A 16,924-nucleotide genomic window follows, 5' to 3' on the forward strand; every position below is an offset into this window, starting at 1 on the left:
CACTGCTCTACATGATCTAAATTTGATTGCATAAAATCTCTGGGTCAGAAGGCAAATAGATGCTTACTTGTGTAACGTTGTTGAGCCGTCGACTGGTGCACTTGATCTCGTATTCGGGTCTAAGCTGCAGCTGTTGTTGCTCTTCCTCAAAGTCGACCAGATCCCACTCGTACTCCAGTCGGGCCTGACGCCGCTTCCAGAACTCCAGGAACAGAGTCACTGACACCAGAGGAAAATTACAGCTTAAAATTCATATACATTGTTCATCTGCATTCATGAAGAACTGCACATTACAGCCTGAAAATGTACTAAATATATATCCTTTAAGAAAAAAACTGGTTTCCATGCAACCAGATGTCATGACATGCTAAATACAATGTTTATTGAAAATCTGGACTGTATGTGATGAAAACAAATTAATGACTGACAACTTCCCTAGTTTCCTAGTAGAAGAATCATCTATTACCATTAGAGTAAAAGGAAATATTAATTAAACAGGGCTGTCACCAACACATTTTTTTGGTAATCGAGTAATCTGTCGATTATTTTGACAATTAATCAAGTAATCAGATAATTGTGGTAAGTTAACAACAGCCTTTAAAATTACTTAAAATACTTATACTGTATAATAACAATGAGGCAATAATACGTGGTTCAAATAAAGTTTTATGAGCAAGTAATCATATGGTTTTATTGAACAACACTGTTAAAATACATAAAGTGATATACATAATATAAACAATCAATGTTTGTACATTACGTATTATAACAAATGCCTGCAGAGGGCGCCAACAGCCTGGCAATTGTTTTTATTACACATTACAGCATGATCAAATCCTTGTTTAATATTGGCCAAATAACATTTAATTCAAATGTCCACTTAATCTTTAATATTTAGCCACTTCTTTACAATTGAAATGCTATGAGGGTTTAAACTTTCATTTTGAATTTGCGATGAACAACAATTTGCATATTTAGAAACATATTGATGTATTCTTTTGTGTTGGCACGGGTATATAGGCTAATCCATTTACATTACAAATCTGGTGAAATGGTGCATGTTGTATTCCTAGATGAATGTTATAAGCAACCCAAACTCACAGCATACGCAGAGATGGAGTTTGTTAACCGAGCTAACACAATGAAACACAAAGCTTGTCAGACTTGTGCGTTCCCAAATACACATTATTGGAAACCCAAACAAACAGCACACGCAGAGACGTGCGGAGCAGAATTTACTGTGAATTGAGACGCTGGAAGAAACACGCAACCTGCACTCATGTAAATGATTAAAGCGCTGCGCTTCACTCTGAAACCCGCAGTGCATATATATTTTTTATTGAATAGCAGACTTTGTGATTTCACAATAGTATGCTACATTATGATTTTTTTATATATTGTGCAGCCTTAGAAAATCTAGTCTAATAATGCGGTTTGTGGTTTCTCGTCCTTGGAATGCGCCACTTCCAGTATTTTGCCAGTTAATCAACATGAGTAAATTGCAATTAAAGATTTTTTTAAATTCGAGTACTCACATTTAATCAAGGAATCGTGACAGCCCTATTTATAAACCTTAGTCAAGGTAAGTGTCATTTTTATCATGATCATAATAATTAAAACTAAACTAATTAAAACTACATCTACACATTCTCTTAAATTATGGCCCATCCCTATTTTCATTGGCTGATCAACTGCCACCCAGCTGTACAAAAGTATGATGACAAGCAGACAGTAGTTTGATGTAACAAATACAGAGACACAGATAACAAAACAATTCTAGAACCAGCACACAAACGTTACAAGAGCTAAAAAACTCTTTACTCACCCCATATTCCCATGAATATTGCAAAGAACACCGTGGCTGTGTTGTCAAACAGATATGATTGCTAAAAGGCAATTAGATGGAGAAGGCATGACTTTACATCAATAAACATGCTCCATAAAAAAATTGTTACACCATGTAAACTTTTTTACTCACCCACGAAGAGCTACAGGTTGTGCTGAGCTTCCAGTAGCTGCATTTCTTATCGCAGAGAGGACACATGACAATCTGCCCACCGATGGTCTCATTACAGATCTCTTTACTACAGAAGACAACAAAAACTGTCTCAAAATTTGTTTCTGTGAACCCAAACTCATAACTTGTGTCTGAGGCCTCTATGTGTTTCCGAAATGTGTCTTAATGTGATTCTTAATGCATTGCACTCTCAGCACAAGGGGCGCTAAAGCAGGCATTAGCATGAACTGTCTTCTTCTACACTCAGTTTTCTAGCCTCATCCTCACCTCCAGACGTTGTTGTCAAAGGTGGCCACACCATAGATGAAACAGAGTAGACCAACAATTGCAGCATAAGACAGCATCTCTGTGTAGAAACCCAGCCAAGCGAAGTAGATGCCGATCTTCTCTCCATAGTACTTCCTTTGGTACAGGAAGCAGAAATTATTCAATGAAAATGTCCATCCACTTGCTCAAGGTGTCAGCAAAAGTAACATGCATCACATTCTCTCTATTTAATATTGAGTATTTTATGTATTGAGTTTATTTCTTTAACAAAAGCTATGGTGCAAAGTATGCGTCAGTCTATTTGAGCAACAAAAAGTGATGATAAACATATTGCAATGCTTTTAATATGCCATTAAGATTACTCTATGCCATTAGACAAGATATGTGATTTTTGCATTGGCTTGTGAGCCTGAGAGTGTTAAGAAAGATGTTTTAACTTATTAACTTATTAAATTTCAGGCAGACAGAAGAGTAACGTTCCAACACGAAGTTTAATGACAAATATCCCAAGGGCAAACAGGCAGGGCAACACACACTTAGGATAATGGTGATCGGACAGAGAATGAATGTGAGGGACCAACTTATGTAGCAAACACAAATGAGGATGATTAACAGAACACAGCTGACACAAACTGAACAAAGGAACACATGAAGAACACAAACTAAAAGTTCATGATAATGAAACTAACTGAACATATTGTGACAACAATGGCTGTTTAAGATGATGTTTCTTCTTGATTGAAAAATAAAAATAAATAATATCTGAAAATATCAAGATACATTTTTTTTTGCTGTTTTTCTGAGGAAGTTAAATAGAAACCAAGGCTGCGGTTGGCCTTACCGGATGAGGTTGAGCGGCTGCTCCTTGTAAAAGCGGCTGAAACGGGCCCAGTGTTTATACAGGGAATAGCGTTCGCTCTCACAGTTAGCATCACGAGACTTGTTCCAGTACCTACACTACAAAAACACACATTGACGTTATTGTTTTTCGACGAAGCAAAACCTTTTGAATCATTGCCACCATTTCAAGTCTCCAGAGAAACATCAACTCAATAGGTTTGATGGTTTTGAGGCACATCTTGCCATGTAAAAGACCTACGTCATGCAGAGGGAAGGCAGTTGTGTAGGTCCCGTTGTTCAGCAGCCTCTTAATGCCCTTCTTGTCCTTGTCATCTTTACTGTATGGAATTCGGGAAAGGATGTAATATACCTACGTGGAGAAGAAAATAATCCAAGCCTTCGGTTACAGGGCAGTTCCTTAGTAAAAGCTAAAAAAGTCTACTTCTCTGCTCTGGAAGTTTAGAGGTTAGTACGACCACACTGTAATGGAGGTTGTTTAATAAAATGTAATATCTTTATACATCTGTTATTAATGTAATTTATACCTGTGATGGTAAAACTAATTACTCCAGTCTTCAGTGTTAAATGATCCTTCAGAAATCATTCTAATATGCTGATTTGGTCCTCAAGAACCATTTCTTTCTATTTTCATTGTTGAAAACGTTTTTGCTGCTTCATATTTTTGTGGAAACTGTGAAATACTTAAAAAGTCTGGGTTAAGCATGACTTAAAAAAAAACAAAAAACAAAACTTTTATTCAGCAAGGACATCAATTGATCAATTCAATTGATCAAAAGTGACTATAAGTGAGAAAAGTAAATACATTTATACTTTTACAAAAGATTTCTATTTTAAATAAATGCTGTTTATTAAAAACTTTAAAAAAGAATCCTGAAAAATGGTTTCCACAAAAATATTAAGCAGCATTATTGATAATATCAACATTGATAATAATAAGAATCATTATTAATAATTGAGAACTAACTGATTATGTTTGAGCACCAAATCAGCATATTATAATGATTTCTGAAGCATTGTGTGACACTGAAGACTAAATGTCTTTTATATATAAAATAAATGTGAGTATTTTTGGCATTTCTAATGCCTAATAACGTTTTTCTTACGATCCTGTTCCTCGTGGACGGAGGAAAGAAGGTTTCTTTATCTTCGATGAGGAAGAAGTCAATCTTGCTCTTGTCAAACGTGTAGGTGAAGTAATCCGGCTCAGGATTCATCACATGATCAGGAAGACGGTAGGGCGTGAAGAGCCAGCTCATGGGCACTTCTTTTTTAACTGGAATATCATTGGCTTTAAAAGGCACTTTGATTTTCAGAACATCTGCATATGTTGCCAGCACTTCCCATGGTACGTGGATCTTCAGGAAGTATGTCTTTCCATCTTCCGACTCCTGGAAAGACACGTGACACATAAGAAAAGTGTGAACTTGTTTATACATTTTTACTAATGCCCTTTCTGGTACAGTTTTCTTTTTTTATGCACAGTAGCAGGTCAAAATGAACGTTGCATCAGCATAATCATTCATGCTTCAGGAGAAATACATTTTTAGTAAAAAGAAGATAAGAAGATGTTTTGAAGAATGTCGGTAGACAAACAGTTAATGGGCCCCATTGACTTCCATAATATTTTTTTCCTACTATGGAATTCTGGTATTTCTATGATTCAAAACTCAAAGGTCCCCATCCCAATTATTTGCCAAAATATTATTTGCCCTCGTGTTCTGCAGGAGAATGAAAGTCCTCAGGTTTGAACCAAGGGGCAACATTCTCATCTGAAAAATGAAGCCTACCCGGAAGTGCGAAAAACTGCAATACATCGAAAATCCGCTAGGGGAAGGTCCCAAAAGGGACCAAATGTCCATAGCCCCCATGTTAAAATGTCCATTTTCACAGCATAAATTCATGTTTTTACAGGTTGGTCCCATGGACTTTTATTGTATTTTTCGATAGGTTCCGAGTGCCTGACAACGGCGAGGGTAGTGAATTTTTTTCTAACTCGTTAGTTTAGATAGTATTTAGATATAAAATGTATGACAAATAAGGGCGTGGTTAACTTTGATTGACAGCTTGATTGACAGCTTAGGCTGCGCCAACTGGAGAATGACAACATAAGAAGCGCCATTTTTTAACACATTTGAAATATAATACTACTGTTTCTGTATCATGAAATGTAGTTTTAAGAGTTTTTCAGGCGAGAATGTAGTTATTTAAAGCTCAAATCTGTGGTTTATTTAAAGATTTCTGAAAATTTTATCCAGTTGTGAGATCCAGCGATGACCGGGCGCTCGGCGCATGTACCCCGCCTGCAACAGCTTTTCCTCGGCTAGTCGTTCGCCGCTGACCCTGGCGTCTCTGTAGTGGTTAAACATGAGGTATAATTCGTCTTGTGTAACGTTATATCTAACGGGCGATTTTTGGTTTTGTGAATCTATAACTTGTTCCCTGGCCAATCGTTTTGGCTGAGGGGAAGTTTCATAACTTTATAAGCTATTTAACTTTACCGTTGTATGGTTAGACTAGAGTGCTGACTTTGTATGTTTGACTGAATTGTTTGCTTTATTTGTATAGCTTCTTATACCTTTTACTTATACTTTTATAATGGCTAATATTGATAAAACTGAAATTTAACAAAAAGAGACTGGGTTGAGTTTTGTCATTTTAAATTTTAATACAACGAAGATGATCTGTAATGTTGTTTACTGCAAAATCTGTTGTTTAGTACAAATGCACATATTGCCTGGACCATATTACGTTGTTTAATATTTTTATATTATATTTAAAACGAAAAGAGGCAGGTTTGTGTTTTATATTTTGTTTTTTATAAATAGGCAAACGTTATGTGCAGTGAATATAATCAATACGCGTTGCCTGAACCACATTTGTGTGGCTATAATGTTTAAGATTTCTTTAAATGAAAACGAAAAGAGTTAGTATGGTGTTTTATAACATATTTCGTTGCCTAAAATATACTCAAAGATGACCGGAGTAGCACAGTGAGCTGAGTATTGTTTTGAGTACTGTATTGAGTACTGAGTACAGTGAGCTGAGCTGCGTCAGAAGGTGGGCGGGGTTAGGATTTCCCAAGATTTCCCAAGATGGCACCGCCCATACCCCCCATAAACGGCTTCAAAACCGTTCTTCAGAAAGTCTATGGGTGACGTCACAGACGCTTTGTCCATATTTTTTACAGTTTTTTATGGTTTGAACAGACATGAGGGGAAGAAATGATGACAGAAATTAAGCGTAGCGTCAGTTCTGCCAGGTCACGTTAGTCAAGCTCTCACCAGTGACTCTCAGCAGATCCACGTCTACCTATAGGAATACGACGCCTATCACTGTATACATATAAGCTCCTTCAGTATTATCAGCAGCTATCGCGTTCTCAGGAGCTAATTACCCTCCTCCCTCCCCAGCTCCTCCTCTCGTCCAGTCAGTATTTGGCCTTCTGAGTGCCCTTTGAATCAGAATAAATTCTCGAATTATGTTGTACTTTAAAATCTTGAATTAATGATATCTGCAATACATTCATGTTGGTTATATGTTTCCCCTAAGGGGGGTTATCTTGTCCAGAACAGAACCATACCGCCAATCCAAACTATATGATAATGGTCAATCGTATTTGACGATAGTGGTCCTGACAGAACTTGTATGTAAATGAAGAGACCGTATTACTCCTGTATTGATTTCATTACATTGGTTACCGATTCGATACAGAATACAGTATAAAGTGTTATTATATGTTTTCAAATCTGAGTATATCTCTGATTTAATTAGTTTACATAAACCTTTGAGATCTCTTCGCTCCAATGATCAGCTGTGTCTGCTGATCGCGCTTGAAATGTAGAGGTGATAGAGCTTTTTTTGGTATTCTCATGTACAGCACTTGTGGTTTTTGAAAGTGCTCTAGAAATAAAGTTGAGTTGAGTTGTGTGTTATCATGAAATTAACTGCCCTCTAATGGATACTAACTGCTAAAACAATCCTTTATATTGTACTCAGCCAAACAAATACGATGAAATATATTGCTAATGATCATACATTGCGGAATCATAATAATCTAGTGCTTATGAATCAATATATTTATTTGTGAGATACAGTGAGAACTAATCTGATGACATATCGCTGTCCTGAAATGGCTTGTTGGTGGCATATGTAAATTGTTTTACTCACAGATTTGTCCTCAGTCTCCAGGTCAAGTCCGGCTTTCTGTAAGTTAGCCTCAAACTCCTTCCTTCGATCCTGCATGAAAGATCAATAACACATCTGACAATCAGAGTTGTGCTTTTGGTGCAATACATAGTACATAGCACAAGAAGGGTTTAAGGTAACTACTGACAAGATTATTTCTGTCTGCAGAGCTGTATGTGTGTGAAGTGTGTGTGAGTTCCAGCCCAGGCCTGGTAAAGCACATAATTTATGAGTAACAAGAATGTGGAAGTACACAAGACTATGACACACACACTGTGGTGTGAGATTTCACAAAGTAAGGGCTGACAGCACAGTTTGTGGGCTACTGAGAGTGCTCATCTGGAGGACAGAGTTGAAAGCTTTTTCCCATTGTCTAAGTGTGTGATTGTAACTAATAAAATTTCATATTTTTACTTTTTTTACAACTGATTTTTTTGTTGGATATAATTGTGTATTTATGACTAATATTTCACCGTACTAAAGCTGCGTCCCTAATGACGCATTATAGACTTATACTCCATGAACTCATGCATTATGTATTCATCTGTGTAGTGTATAAACTTTATAAGGTTATTTTGTCATTCAACATCGGAGTCTAAAAGGCTACGTATTTAAAGTTGCCACATTCCACAGGTCGTTTTTCCTGTTAATTTAGGGCACCATCCGGGTATTTAAAGTGTGCATTTTCTTTTGGGAATTTTCAGTGTAATTTTTAACATAATGTATGCCTTAAATCAATTACATGACCAATATTGAACTCTTTTCTTAATGCGACATAAATTAAATTATGTACAGTAGGCTTATCAAATCAAATATACAAGTACTTAGCACTATCACTTAAAGAGGAGAACCTGACTTGTGCATTGTCTGACAACTTTTACCTTGGTGGAAAATTTACCATGAGAAAGTTTATCTAGGATGCCTTAAATGTTTATGATAGCTAGTGTTATCAGCAGTGTGAAGATATGCACAGTCGGTTAGACCTATCCTAGATCTAGAGATAAAACCACAAAACTCATTTGACCCAAAATTAGTTACATTTACTAACATGTTTTTCAATTGGCTTGCAGAAAGTCTGACTCGGTGCTAATCATTATTTGTAAGGATTAGGATCAGTCATTGTTTTGTAGGATTACTATTCAGTTTACAAGTTAGTAATTTGTTTAGCAAATGACTCCCCCAACACACACACACACACACACAGTTCACAGAGGGAAGCCAAATGTTATTATATGAATACATTATAGAGTGGATAACAAACCTGTTTCTTTTCTCCATCCTTGTCGTCGATGTAAGACAGAACAAAATCTATCCTCCGTACACCATCTCTGAAGTACACAGAATCCTTACTCTGCTGCTGCTTATCCACCTGCACAAACACAAATAGTTTTTATTTATTTTTTATTTTAACAAAGTCAAGCTTTTCTACAAAGTACTGCAGCTTTATAATGTTTTCTATATCATCACAATAAAGGATGCATAGAAACAGAGCTTAAACATGAGTATTAAACATGACAGAGACTATAGCAGTTTCAAAACTTCAAACCAATTCATAACTCTGCTGTTTAACTTCACACAAAAAAAGAGAAAAAAAAATCCAAAAATTAAAACCTGAACAAATACTTCAGCACAAGCTGCATGCTAAAGAAAAGCCAGACTTAAAGTGCAGTCACATTTACAACATTGTACTACAATTTTTCGAAATCCAGTCATTTCAATAGGAATCCACACGATCTGACATTTCTTCATACAAATTTTGCGACAGGTTTAAATTGGTAACACGGACCAACAGAAAGTTATTTGTTTTGGTTTTTAAGTGACTTCTGTCTGAGCTGTGCTTCATACATTGCTACATTATTGACAATGGACAATATTTCCCCTCACATAGTCCCTGCTCGCGAGGTAGTACTTTTTCAAAGTACAGGAACTTTCAGGGGTGGGACTTGGGCCCTGAACATGCTGATTGGTTGTGTTCACGCATAATTTTGATTGGTTGACTCCACAGAGCATTTTATTTCAACCACCATTTTTTAAAGTCTGTTGCGGTACGTGCAGTAACAGCCGTCGGCTATTCGAATCAACAATGTAGTTAAAAAAATATGACAGATGGACCGACGACGAGGTTCAGGCTTTATTAAGCTTAAATTCAGAGGATGAAATCCAGCGGGAACTGTAAAGTAGCGTGCAGTCCTTCATCACCAGACTATTTGCCTAATCTTCACGGTATTCTAGACCACGGTGGAAACACAGACAGCAACTGGTCTGGGGGAAAAAAAGTTCCTGGGACAAATTGTTGCAGGTTATTTCGGGTGGAAACGCAGCTTATGTGTCTAAAGAACTTTCAAGGTCCGATAGAAATTATCCATTTCCTACAAACTAAAGCCTTATATGATGAGCCATTACATTATGACCACCCCCAGCCTTGAGCAATCAGTGCAGTATATATGCCACCCGAGGACCGGCTTTCGGTCATTAGAGTGTTCCGTGTCAGAATGGAAAAGCTGCCGATTTATCAGAGTTTGAAAAAGGACAAATTGTGATGGCACGGCGCCTCAGGACTTCGATCTCGGAAACGGCGCAGCTTGTGAGTTGTTCATGTGCCGCTGTAGTCAATACATATCAAAATTGGTGCACAGATGGGCAAACGACGAACCGTGATCCAGTCGAGTGTGTCAGCAGCTCATTGATGCCAGAGGGGAGTGGAGACTGCTGTGCATTTTTCACAGCGACTACAGGGCCACAGTGCGACAAATCACCAGCAGTTACAACAGAGGTGACCAGAGAAATGAGTGACAGCATACAGTTCATCGCAGCCTTCTGCGTATGGGCCTACCGCAGCCGACGACCCAGCCGGGTGCCCATGCTAACTGTAAGCCATCGCCAGCAATGCATGAAATAAGCCCAAGATCATTGAGATTGGACTGTGGATGATTGGAATAAAGTGGCCTGGCCATCACGTCGGCGGCCGAGCGCAGATACGCCGATTACCAAAAGAGGCAATGGCACCTGGATGAACTTTTGGGCGGACACAGGCCGGCAGAGGCGGAGTTATGCGGTGGGTGATGTTTCCTTCCCAATAGCACAATCCCTTACTGCTGTCAGGTATCTGTTAATGCCTTGGCCTCCAAATTCACCTGACATGAACCCAGTCAAACATTTTGACTTGGAAAAGCGGTTTCGCCCTACATCACCACTACCCCAATGAACGGGAACTGGAGGACCTGTTGCTGACATTATGGTACAAGATACACCAATAGACCTATCGCCGCCTCGTCAAATCAATGCCTCGCCGCATCGTTGCTGTTTTGTGGGCTAAAGGAGGTCCTAAAGGAGGTTATTAGGTAGGTGGTCATAATGTAATGGCTCATCGCTGTATATACCAAGCAGTGGCGGCTCGTCAAGGGAGGCACAGCCTACCCAAGATTTTGAGGAGAAAATGGGAGAAGGACGATTTAATGTTAATACAATTCCTCACTTGGTAAAAAAAAAAAGCCAATAGTGTTCAAATTAACAAAAACTATCAGTCAAACAGTATCTACAAATTAAATGAAGAAGCTTCCATGACTAAGCTGGATATATAGGCTACAGCTTCACTAAACGGCCCAACGCGCTCTTTTAACACGGACATTTAAGAACGGATGAATGTTTGCTTCAAGTGATAGGCTAGGTGAGGGAAATTATATTCGTATTATCTTAATGTATGTGTAATTTTCTTTACATTTTCTGTCTAAAATGTACCAAAAAGCCATATAAAACAGTTAAGTAAATAATTAATATTCATCATCATCATCATCATCATCATCATCCTCGGCAGGGTATCCCTTTAGTGTGCCTCCTCTATTTTAAAACCCACCAGTATAGCGCCACCAACCCACCACTGATACCAATAATAATATTTATGTAACAACAACAACACTGGTGTCCTATGGAAGCTTGTTTCCGCCACTGAATAAAAAAAATGTAAAAGATAATTGCGACTTTTTATCTCACAATTGGGAGTTTACATCTCACAATTCTTACTTTATTTCTCAGAATTCTGACTTTATAACTCGCAACTGCGACTTTATATCCGCAATTCTGACTATATAACTCGCAACTGCGACTTTCTATCCGCAATTCTGACTATATAACTCGCAACTGCGACTTTCTATCACGCAATTCTGACTTTATAACTCGCAATTCTGACTTTATAACTCGCAACTGCAACTTTATATCACGCAATTCTGACTTTATAACTCGCAACTGCGACTTTATATCACGCAATTCTGACTTTATAACTCGCAACTGCGACTTTATATCACGCAATTCTGACTATATAACTCGCAACTGCGACTTTATATCACGCAATTCTGACTTTATAACTCGCAACTGCGACTTTATATCACGCAATTCTGACTTTATAACTCGCAACTGCGACTTTATATCACGCAATTCTGACTGCATAACTCGCAACTGCGACTTTATATCACGCAATTCTGACTGCATAACTCGCAACTGCGACTTTATATCTCGCAATTCTGACTATATAACTCGCAAATGCGACTTTATATCACGCAATTCTGACTATATAACTTGCAACTGCGACTTTATATCACGCAATTCTGACTTTATAACTCGCAACTGCGACTTTATATCATGCAATTCTGACTTTATAACTCGCAACTGCGACTTTATATGACGCAATTCTGACTATATAACTCGCAACTGCGACTTTATATCACGCAATTCTGACTTTAAAACTCGCAATTGCGACTTAATGTCAGGCAATTCTCAATTGTGAGATAAAAAGTCTGAATTGTGAGATAAAAAACTCACGATTACCTTTTTATTTTTTATTCTGTGGTTAATATTACTTCCATAGTGTCCACACCAACGGACAATGACATTCTGTTTATTACAGTATAAGCGCACTGCAGTTTTGTCGTTTGACGCTTTAAATGCTTGAGCTCTTTTAAGTCAGGTGGATTCTGATTGGCCCTATTATTATAATAAACGTCCTTGGTGTGAATGGGCCTTAACATTAACCCAAACCCTGATTAAAAACACAATATTTATTTATTTGTTATATTCATTTTTCTAATCCAAAAACATCACAGAAGGGAGGTTTTGTCATATTTTTGTTCATTTCTAGGGATAGCAGAATTGTACACACTTTCAATAAACCTTGTGGTCAAACCAAATTCGAATGCCAGCTCATGGTCCTTTCTGTTCCCATCCCTCTCTTTCTCTCACACTTTGCTTCCTGTTCACTATCCGCTATACTAATTAAGGCAAAAACACCATTAAAAAAAGATACTGTGATGCTTAATAATTAGGTAGAATGACAATTAGCATGACACAGCTCTCAACTAGTAACTCTCTTCCTCTCCTACAGTTCAAAGGATTGCATTATACAGCAACGTGATTGCTGCCACCTATTGTTCAGGACAATCTGATAGTCTGATATAAAGATGTAAACACTGAGGAAGGCCTCTGCAGAGATACATACACAGGCAAGTGTATTAAAACTTATATTAATCTCAGTTTACGAGCTGCATGACAACACTGACCGGATCAGCCCTGAGAGGGACATGTTTAGCCTAGACTACCACTGGCATTGCCCAACGTTAAAAGACTGCAGGCTGTATTTTGAGCCAGTTCTGCTCCAGCCCTGTCAGTCTGCAGCTGTTCTCCAACAACTAAAAATAACTTACATTCACTGCATAACACAAACAAATGCAGCTGGTGACCACAACGGCAACCAAGCATAAAACACCTCTACATTCTCTCACAGCCACTTCCAGAGATGTGACCAAGCCGAACGACATTTCTCTGAGGTTTAACACCGCTGATTTACTTATGCCATTCCTACAAACAAAACAAAGCAGTCGACGAATAACACATCCCTACTAGAGTACGCAAGTAATACACACCAACATGCATTAGTAAAAGCAATTACCGCTGGCTAGTAATGTCAGGACACTGCTAAACACATCCCCCAGAGATCCTCCTCCGTTATTCCACAAACAGCTGGCGGAAGATGGAAGAAGGAGAGAGAAATGGAGATAAGAGAAACATTTTACCTCCAATCCATTTATCAAGTGCTGCATCTTTCACGATTCTGGGAGTCTCCAGAGGCGGAGACCACCTCCTTTCTACAACAGCCCAGCAAATCGGACACACACACACACACACACACACACACACACACACACACACACACACACTGTAAAGCGGCCCTCCTTTAAAATGCACACACGCCCAGTCAATAATAGAGCGGGAAGAGAGAGATAGAGAGATAGAGAGATAGAGGGGGCTAACAGAGATGACATCATTGTGCCAGCAGGGCAGCCCTGATAATGTAATCATAATGTCTAGATTTGAGAAATGCTGGTCACCATCATTAGTAGTGTTTAGCAAGCTGGTATCAGCATGGGATGCTGGTTGCTGGTCTTTGGCATGGGAAGTGGGATTGCTGGTGGTGGACCAGCCAAACTAGCGCAATACCAGCTCTGACCAGCATAAATAAGCTCCACACGCTGTTTTCTGAAGGAATTTACAGACAGCGACGTTGCTGTGTGACTGGCCAACACGATCTCATGAAAGTACGTATATATAGCACGAATGTTATTGCTTGTGCCATTTATACACCAAAAATTTTTTTTTGCATGCAAATGATATACGCACTGTAAACCCCTTGGGTCGGATTAGGGATGTGTAGTGCGTCTGTGCGTGCGTAGCCTATTACACGCCATTAAGTGCGTATTATATGTACGCGAAAACTGCGTATAATAGGCTATAATGCACGCAAAACAATTTTTGGCATATAAATGATACGAGAAATCAAATTCATGCTATAGATGCGCACTTTAATGAGAGTCTGGCAGAGTGGATCCTCATTTTCACCTCACAATGACGGTAAGATAATATTTATTTGTTTTATGATTGTTTGGTAAACCTAATTTACTGATAGCCTACTGAATAAGTGTTTGTCTCAGAACCAAAAAGTCACTATTATTAAAATCTTGGTCTGTAAATAGTCTTTTTTTATTTTACAAGATGCTAGGTCACTATCGGACAGTTCTCGATTGGAGCTAGTAACCCATTCTGATTTAAACAAATAATTTGAAATCTAGTAACCTTAACTACTCAATAACAGTGTTCATTTCATTAAGGACATTATTACTGATGAAAATGTTCATTAGGTGAAGGCTTTTTTTTTTCAACGATAACAAATATGACGAAATATATGAATCATGACAATAATTACACAGTTTTTTCCCCAAAAAAATATGACGACAAAAAGAGATCTATTTTAGGCTGTTCAGATTGCGAATTTTCACAGACTGTGATGACGTGTTTAACGGTCATCGGCATCGTAATCGCATCAAAATCTCTCTATTTTTTAGGGGCCACTGTGGCTTGTTCTAAACAGCAGTGAATGAAGCAATGCTGCCACTCTCTTTTAAAGAAATGCTGTGCTCACCATCGTTTTTGGACCCCCCCCAAAGAGCTTTGACACAATTCGAACACTGGATGGGCTTATGGAAAAGCAGAAATGCAGCTGTTACCCAGGTAACCTAGTAAACAAAGCAGCTGCTGTACTTTCTGTACGTTCACACCGCCGCCGACTTGAGTTTCCAAAGTTACCGGAAATCATTCATTTTCAATGGAAGCTGGCTTCTCTCAGCTGCAAGGAGCATTATTTGAAGTGCAATTTAATTGTTTAGTTGGTCTCACGTCCCATTGAATAACACGGGGAGGCGGGGCTTATGACCTATACTAGGACCAGTCACCAGGGGACGATCGAGACGTTTTGGCTTCACTTTTCAGGGCTTGTGCGGCACGCTTGGTTCAAAGCGTTTCAGATGAATGTTAAAGGCGGACTATGATGACGAAAGGGAACATGGTTTGTGTAACATTAGCAACACAGTATTAGCTGTTTGATAACACTGTCAAGCAAAAGGCTAATCATATTAATTACCGTTGTGTGTCCGACGTTGTAAAGCACCATTGTGCAGCGTTTACTTCAGTAAGTTGAGCGTGTGAATCTGTGAGCTGGTGTGACTAAGTGGAGGCGGGGTTAATTTCCATATTCATGGTTATTCATGGTTTGCTCGTTGTTAATGTTAGTTAATACATTGACAAACATTAACTAATGGGACCTTACTGTAAATTGTTCATGTCTCCGTACCCTCCAGCAAATGTTGTGACTTGGGTAGTTATGAAACCCTGAGTGTAGACATGTTGTTTCGAGTTGCTTAGCCTTCATTTTATTCCAGTTTTAAATAAGCATTGCTTTCGTTTCTTGTTCTTTGTAAAAAAAATTGTTGATTATTTGAAATGATTTCAAACTTGACCTTGACTGTGTAAAGCTCTTTTAATTACTAGTATTGTGTATGAAATGTGCCTTATGAATAAACTTGCCTTGCCTTCTGTGTGGTTGCTAGGGTGATGTGGGAGGTGGTTGGTAGGGTGTTGCTATGCGGTTGCTAAGGTATTTTGAGTGAGGTGGATGCTCAGGTGGTTTAGCACCTTGATATGCTGTTGCAAGGGTGGTCTGGGTGGTTGTTAGGGCATTGCTACATGGTTGCTAGAGAAGGTTGGTAGGGTGTTACTAGGTGGCGGCTAGGGCATTGTAAAGTAGATGATCAGGTGGTTGTCAGAGAGTTTATGTGTAGTCACTATAGTGTTATGGGTGTTTTCAAACATGTTGCTATCCTGTTGTGAAAGTGGTCTGGGTTGTTGTTAGGGCTTTGCTATTGTGTTCTTGCTTACTTGCCAAATTTCAAAGAGTCTATCCTTAAGGCTATGATATTCTGGTCTCTATAAGGCTTAAGTCCCTCCCTCAATGTAAATCTAGGGAAATTGTTCTTTCTTTTTATCGTTTACATTGACAGATTACATATTAAGTGGGTAAATACTGAATCTGTCAGTTTTGGAAGAACTAACCCTTAGAGTATACTGAGCTATGAAAGAGTATCCGCTGAGCAATAAAATTGTAATGTTCTCTCTGCTGTCATTTGCATGTCAAGCTCAAAACCCATTTACAAATCGTGACATTTTCAAAAGGACCAACCTCAGAGTCAGAAAGTTACAATTGCATGTAAATAATCAGGCGTATCTCATGACTTTCCCATCTGATTCACTATGTCTTCTTCACATCCGTATTGTACTTTCCCAGTGTTTTTGTTTTTTCAAATTTGGTAAAGCTAAAAAATCTGGCATTATTTACTCACTCACATCATATTGTTCAAAATCTGTACAAAATTATTCCTGACATGGTGTAAATGCTAACAATTATTTTTTTTATTTTTTTTAATGAACTGTCCCTTTAAGAGTGATGTAGCCTGATCCCTTTCTAAACAAATCTCACTGGCACACACAGAAATACTCTTCTGAGCAAACATCATCTAATTAACATCCTGCTGTCTCTTTACTGTAAGCAGGAATATATATGTTTGACCTGGCAGAGCGACTGCTGTTCTTTCACTACAGGTCTCTCCCTCTTTCATTTACTATAATTACAAGTTGAAGATGATGCATATGAACATATGTTAGAAAAAAAAGCAGTCAATAATAACCATACACTCCTGCACTGACATATAGAGTAAG

The 16,924-nt window shown here is 38.3% G+C and overlaps 1 protein-coding gene across 1 annotated transcript in view; it reads right to left on the bottom strand.

Moving 5' to 3' along the window:
• The window catches only part of ano5a (anoctamin 5a), a 47,875-nt gene that overhangs the window by 12,406 nt on the left and 18,545 nt on the right, over positions 1-16,924 (bottom strand). Inside the window, exons 3-11 of the mRNA XM_084094955.1 lie at positions 8,592-8,699; positions 7,313-7,381; positions 4,249-4,533; positions 3,384-3,494; positions 3,126-3,241; positions 2,285-2,419; positions 1,979-2,084; positions 1,826-1,886; positions 68-219 (exon numbers count right to left, since the gene is read on the bottom strand). Coding sequence (XP_083951081.1) covers positions 68-219; positions 1,826-1,886; positions 1,979-2,084; positions 2,285-2,419; positions 3,126-3,241; positions 3,384-3,494; positions 4,249-4,533; positions 7,313-7,381; positions 8,592-8,699 — 1,143 coding nt within the window. The remainder of the gene's footprint in view (positions 1-67; positions 220-1,825; positions 1,887-1,978; positions 2,085-2,284; positions 2,420-3,125; positions 3,242-3,383; positions 3,495-4,248; positions 4,534-7,312; positions 7,382-8,591; positions 8,700-16,924) is intronic.

Source organism: Abramis brama, assembly GCF_963993115.1.
Source record: "Abramis brama genome assembly, chromosome: 20".
Lineage (NCBI taxonomy): Eukaryota > Metazoa > Chordata > Actinopteri > Cypriniformes > Leuciscidae > Abramis > Abramis brama.